The sequence below is a fragment of the Hyla sarda genome, chromosome 3, assembly GCF_029499605.1.
Source record: "Hyla sarda isolate aHylSar1 chromosome 3, aHylSar1.hap1, whole genome shotgun sequence".
Lineage (NCBI taxonomy): Eukaryota > Metazoa > Chordata > Amphibia > Anura > Hylidae > Hyla > Hyla sarda.
Window position 1 is genome coordinate 203,434,625 of NC_079191.1, and position 6,000 is coordinate 203,440,624.

At 37.8% G+C, this 6,000-nt stretch overlaps 1 protein-coding gene across 1 annotated transcript in view; it reads left to right on the plus strand.

The window, feature by feature from the left end:
* The window catches only part of LOC130361023 (uncharacterized), a 229,556-nt gene extending 226,109 nt beyond the window's left edge, over positions 1–3,447 (plus strand). The window contains exons 64-67 of the mRNA XM_056563582.1: positions 695–828; positions 938–1,088; positions 1,814–1,916; positions 3,072–3,447. Coding sequence (XP_056419557.1) covers positions 695–828; positions 938–1,088; positions 1,814–1,916; positions 3,072–3,262 — 579 coding nt within the window. The 3' untranslated portion in view covers positions 3,263–3,447. The remainder of the gene's footprint in view (positions 1–694; positions 829–937; positions 1,089–1,813; positions 1,917–3,071) is intronic.
* Positions 3,448–6,000: the final 2,553 nt, after the last annotated feature.

A 6,000-nucleotide genomic window follows, 5' to 3' on the forward strand; every position in this document is an offset into this window, starting at 1 on the left:
GAGTTTACCTATGCTGGATGCCAGACATATGTGAACCCAGCCTTAAAGAGATAAGTCTTCAGGTTGCTTTTGAAGGTCTTCTTCATGGTGGGTGAGAGCTTGATGTGTCGGGATACCGAATGTATATGGGGGAAACTCGGGAGAAGTCTTGGAGATGGTTGTGTGAGGTGCAATATTTAGCTTTCTATATTCTTAGTAGTCCTGATTTTTTCAGGTTATGTGCCAAAATGTGGAACAGTGCATCATAATGTGGCTCACTGTGCCACAAATTCTGACTGCACCAGAATTTATGGCACAATGCACCAAAATAAACGTACAAATCTGACAAACCCGAAAAAGGGGCATGGTCACATTGAAAAGGGGTGTGTTCTCACAAAATCCTCTATGTATATGGCTGTAAATTCCCACCAAGGAAAAGGTGGTTAGAACTTTCCCGACTTGTGTTTCTGAAAAGTAAATACAGTGGAATCATGCAAGTCTGAAACAAGATTCCACACTAATAAAAACCCAACACACTACGTAAATCATGGCCATTGTTTACTCTATAGTTGTTTTCCCTTTTACTGACAAGTAGTAAGCAGAAAATCTAGGGACTTGCTTTTAAGGAGTTTATAAGACATTTCCGGTCTACAATTACTTGTTGGCATAATATTATAAAATGATTAATACTAATTATTAGTAATATTTTTTATAGATTAATCTAATATACAATCGGAAGTCCTCATCAAGGCACAGGCAAAACACTGTACCTGAAGCTTTCCAGCTAAATGTGACAGTGAAAGAAGAGACAAATAACATAAACAGACTCTCTGTGGATGTCTGCATGCGGTAAGTAAGACCACAGCCCAGTTCCCATCTTATTATTAATAAAGTAAGGATTTTTTTCTTTATTGATAAATATTTTTTCTTCCCACTAATGTTATGTTTTTGTCATCAGCTTCCAGGGTAAAGGGAATGAAAGTGGAATGGCATTGTTAGATGTAGGATACCTCAGTGGATTCACTCTAAGCCCTAAAGGAGTTATTCCTATTCAGTCTCTAAAACTGGTTGAGCCAAAAGAAGGAAAAGTTTATCTTTACTTTGATTTGGTGAGTTATAAACGTTATGATACAATTATTGTTTGTTCTACAAATAGGAAATAATATTTCATAGATGTCAATATATTTGCATGTGGAAAGCCTAATAATCTGCTGTCTGGCAGACTGTACAAGTGGATTGCCGATATTATTGATCAGTGCTATGCCAATGTATAGCACTAAAAAGTCATAGCATAAATATTGGGACTTATCAATGTAACGTAAATAATAAAGATTTTTTTAAATAATCCTCTCCCCAATAAAAATGTAAATCACCCCCCTGTAAATAAAAAATAATAAAATCAACATATTTGATATTGCCTTGTGTGGAAATAGCTGAACTATTGAAATATAATGTTAATTATCCAGTACAGTGAATGATGTAAATGTAAAAAAAACAATAACAAAGCACAAAATTGCTTATTTTTGCTCACATCACATACCAAAAAATATGGAAAAAAAAATCATATATACTCAATGTGGCACCGATACTAAATTGTACCGATAAAAACTACAGATTACAGCCTAAAAAATTAGCCTTCATACAGCCCCATGTATGAAAAATTTTTCAAGTTCAAAGCAATAAGTTAAGCAATGAACAAACAAATTGTAATATAAATAGTAGTTTACTGCACAATATGTTGATTAACAGACCTGTCTGTTTTCGCACATTACATTATATTGTAATATTTCAAATGTGAGAACGTAGCTTCATATTTGTTATCTTTTTTTATTAGGTGACCAAAGAAGGACTCTGTATATCTATCCCAATTGTTCGTTTTGCCAAAGTAGCACATTCTCAAGATGCTGTTGTTAAAGTCTTGGATTACTACAATCCTGGTAAGTTCCGCAGGTTACTAATATTGCCTTTGTTTACAAAAAATAAATGTATAGATATAGACACAGAAATGTTAACTCCTGATCCACAAAATAAGTGCTCACAATTGTATGTAATGATACGGCATGGGAACATGAGCTGTGCCATGTTTGCACAGTGTAAAATGAATAGCAAAATACAGATTTAAAATAGGAATAGAATATGGCCATATTTTTTTTAATAATAATGTACACAATAAAAGTCTATGGAAAAATGGCTGCCAGTGCACAGTTGATAAATTACCTATGGTTTTTTAAACACTGTGTGCACTGGCAGCCACTTTTCTATAGCCTGATATTGTGGCCATTATTAGATAAAAAATGTGTCCATACTTTAATTCCATTTTATGTCTATATTTTGCTATTCATTTTACACTGTGTGAGCATAGTCTTATTCAGAAAAAGAACTAAAACAAAAAAATTTATGTAACCTCTTTTATATACCACACATTGTACAGTTTACAAAAATATGTTGAAAAATATGAAACAATTGCTTAATCCAAAAAGCTTAAAACAGACTGACTATTAGGGGTCAAGGGTATATAAAGAACATGCCAACCAAACCTCCTGCTGGGGCAGGAAGGTAAAAAAAAAAAAAAGCAACATACTTACCTAGCCTCTTTTCTACTCTGACACCCCTCCCCCCCAACCACTCCAACCTTCGTCCAGTTCCCTGATCTTATCTCTACTTTCAAGACGAGTGATCGGTGCAGGACCTGCTGGCTCAGCCAATCACTGCCCACAGCAGTGTCCTGATTTGGTCAGTGATTGGCTGAGTGGCCAGGTTGTGCTCCAAGCACTCATCTTGGAAGAAGAGTGAAGATGGGGGGAACTTGATCAGGGAACTGGATTAATAAATGTCTCGGATTGTGAAAAAGTAGAAAGCTAAGGCCACATTTTGGAGAAATAGCTGAAAGTGATGACATAAGGATATTTTGATGCATACACAATTTTTGGTGTACAACATCAATAAATAGAGTGAAATGCATTTCACAATAATATTGTTCACCATAATTTATATGAAATTGCAATAGTAAATGAGGGCCATTGTGTTATGTACAGACATTATTTATAATGTTTGTTTTCTGTAGAAATTTACAATTTCCCTTTTTCTTACAGAAATGATGGCGACCCGAACATATAATTCTTTGACCATGCAACAGATCTCTCCTTGTGATTACTGTAGAGTCAACTGCGATCAATGTATACCAAACTCAATGTTATCTTTAGGAAGTAAGGCTGCTATGTCAACATTCAGCTTCTGTATGATAGTTATATGCTATTTTGTGTACTTTTCTTTATCACTTTAGGATTATTCTAAGCAGAGTGTTATTTTTAGAAACAGTTGTATATTTGTATATATAATGTATTATAAATTGTTACTTGGATAATACGTTACCTTACCTAGTGGGTAAAATGACAGATTTGTAAAATGTTATGTTTTGAAAATATACTTTCTCAAGTATATTTATATCTGCATTTAGTGTATGGTGTATTTAATCTGTTTAGGCAACCTGTAAATAAACAACTTTTTTTTACACACTGAGTATTTTAAGTGAATTCAAGCTTTTAAGATTAAAGGGGTACTCCACTGGCCAGCGTTCAAAACATTTAGTTCCGAATACTGTGTGCAAGCTGCGGGGGTCCACCACGCCCCCTTCCACAGACTTGTATTGAGGGGGTGGGGTGTGATGCCACGAGGGGGCGTGGCCGACCCCCTGCAGCGCACATACACAGCGTTCGGAACTAAATGTTCTGAATGCTGGCCAGTGGAGTACCCCTTTAACATTCTTCTCAGTAGAGATAATTGATGAATTGCATACATTCTCTGGTCACTTTTTTAGGTACACCAATTGCTTGATAACACAAATAGTTAATTAGCCGATTACATGGAAGCTACTCATGCAGACATGTAGACATGGTCAAGATAACTTCCTGAAGTTCAAACCAAACATCAAAATGGTAAAGAAAGATTTAAGGGACACTGAATGTGGCATGGTTGTTGGTGCCAGACAGGCTGGTTTTAGTATTTCAGAAACTGCTGATCTACTGGGATTCTCTATGGTTAACAGAGAATAGTCTGTAAAAGAGAAAATATACAGTGCGTTGTAGTTCCTTGGATGTAAATGCCTTTCTGATATCAGAGGAGAATGGTTGGGAGATTGGCTAGAGATGACAGAATGGCAACAGTAACTTAAATAACCACCTGTTACAACTGAGATATGCAGAATACAATTTCTGAACCCACAACATGTTGAAGCAAGATGGGCTACAGCAGCAGAAGACACATCGGGTGCCACTCCTGACAGCTAAAAATGGAAACTGAGGTCTCATGAGTCTTGATTCCAGCTGCAACATTAAGATGGGAGGGTCAGAATTTGGCATAACATAAAATCATGGATCCATTCCACCTTGTATAAAGGGTTCAGGCTGGTGGTGATGATGATGTAATGTTGTGATGGATATTTTCTTGGTACACTTTTGACCCCTTATTACTGATTTAGCATCTTTTAAACATGAGAGCCTACCTGAATATGGTTGCTGACCATGTCCATCCCTTTATGACCACAGTGTACCCAACTTCTGATGGCTATTTCCAGCAGTAAAAGGTGCCATATCACAAAGCTACTGTACTCCTATGGCCTCCACAGCCACCAGATCATAATAGATCACCATGGGGATGGGTGGGAACAGGAGATTCACGTCATGGTTGAGCAGCCGCCACATCTGCAGCAACTGTAATGCCATCATGTCCATATGGACCAAAATCTCTGAGGAATGTTTCCAGCATCTTGTAAAAAGTATGCCATGAAGAATGGAGGAAAAGGGGGTCCAAACCGGTACTAGCAATGTGTGGCCAGTGAGTGTATATTGTTATGTTTTTGAAGATATCATCAATACAATGTATAAATAAAACTCTGTACATATCTTATAAAATGTACTAGGGAAGAGTAGCATCCTCCTCTCCTTTACACAATATCCCCTCCCCATGTCCTCTTCCTGTATGCATACTTTCTGTAAAGCCAATAAAAAACAATCTAATGTAAAAAAGTAAACACTAAACTGGGTGGAGGGGGAAGATCGCTCCCCAAGTGGGGCTCCAATGAGCTCAGCTCTGGAATCACAACAGGAAAAGTCAGCCCACTCATAAAGCATGGAGAGAGAAAATATTCACAGAAAGCATCAGAGGGATACCATTAGAATACTTTTTAATACTTTAAATATTTTGTTTCATATTCATGTATATAAATAAATTAATAGATTTTATTTTGTGAAATATTGTGTTGGTGTAACAGTACATATTAGAGATTACTCAGCCCTCTGGTGTTCCACATCTTATAGTACCTCTTTTCCGCAATTTTTCTTTTTCTTTTACAACTTTTACTTCTAACTTTTCAATATACAGTGATCCCTCAACATACGGTGGTAATTTGTTCCAAATGAACCATCCTTACTTGAATCCATCATATGTTGCAGCACTGTGTTTGATAGGGCAGGAGAGAGCACAGGGGAGTACTATCAGACAGGAGAGAGCATGGAGGAGTCCTAACAGACAGGAGAGAGCATGAAGGAGTCCTAACAGACAGGAGAAGGCACAGAGGAGTACTATCAGACAGGAGAGAGCACTGATGAGTACTATCAAACAGGAGAGAGCACAGAGGAGTACTATCAGACAGGAGAGAGCATGGAGGAGTACTATCAGACAGGAGAGAGCAGAGAAGAGTACTATCAGACAGGAGAGAACACTGAGGAGTACTATCAGACAGGAGAGAACACAGAGGAGTCCCATCAGACAGGAGGGAGCACAGAGGAGTCCTATCAGACAGGAGAGAGCATGAAGGAGTACTATCAGACAGGAGAGAGCAGAGAAGAGTACTATCACACAGGAGAGAGCACAGAGGAGTCCTATCAGACAGGAGAGAGCACAGAGGAGTCCTATGAGACAGGAGAGAGCACAGAGGATTCCTATCAGACAGGAGAGAGCACAGACAAGTACTATCAGACAGGAGAGAGCACAGAGGAGTCCTATCAGACAGGAGAGAGCACC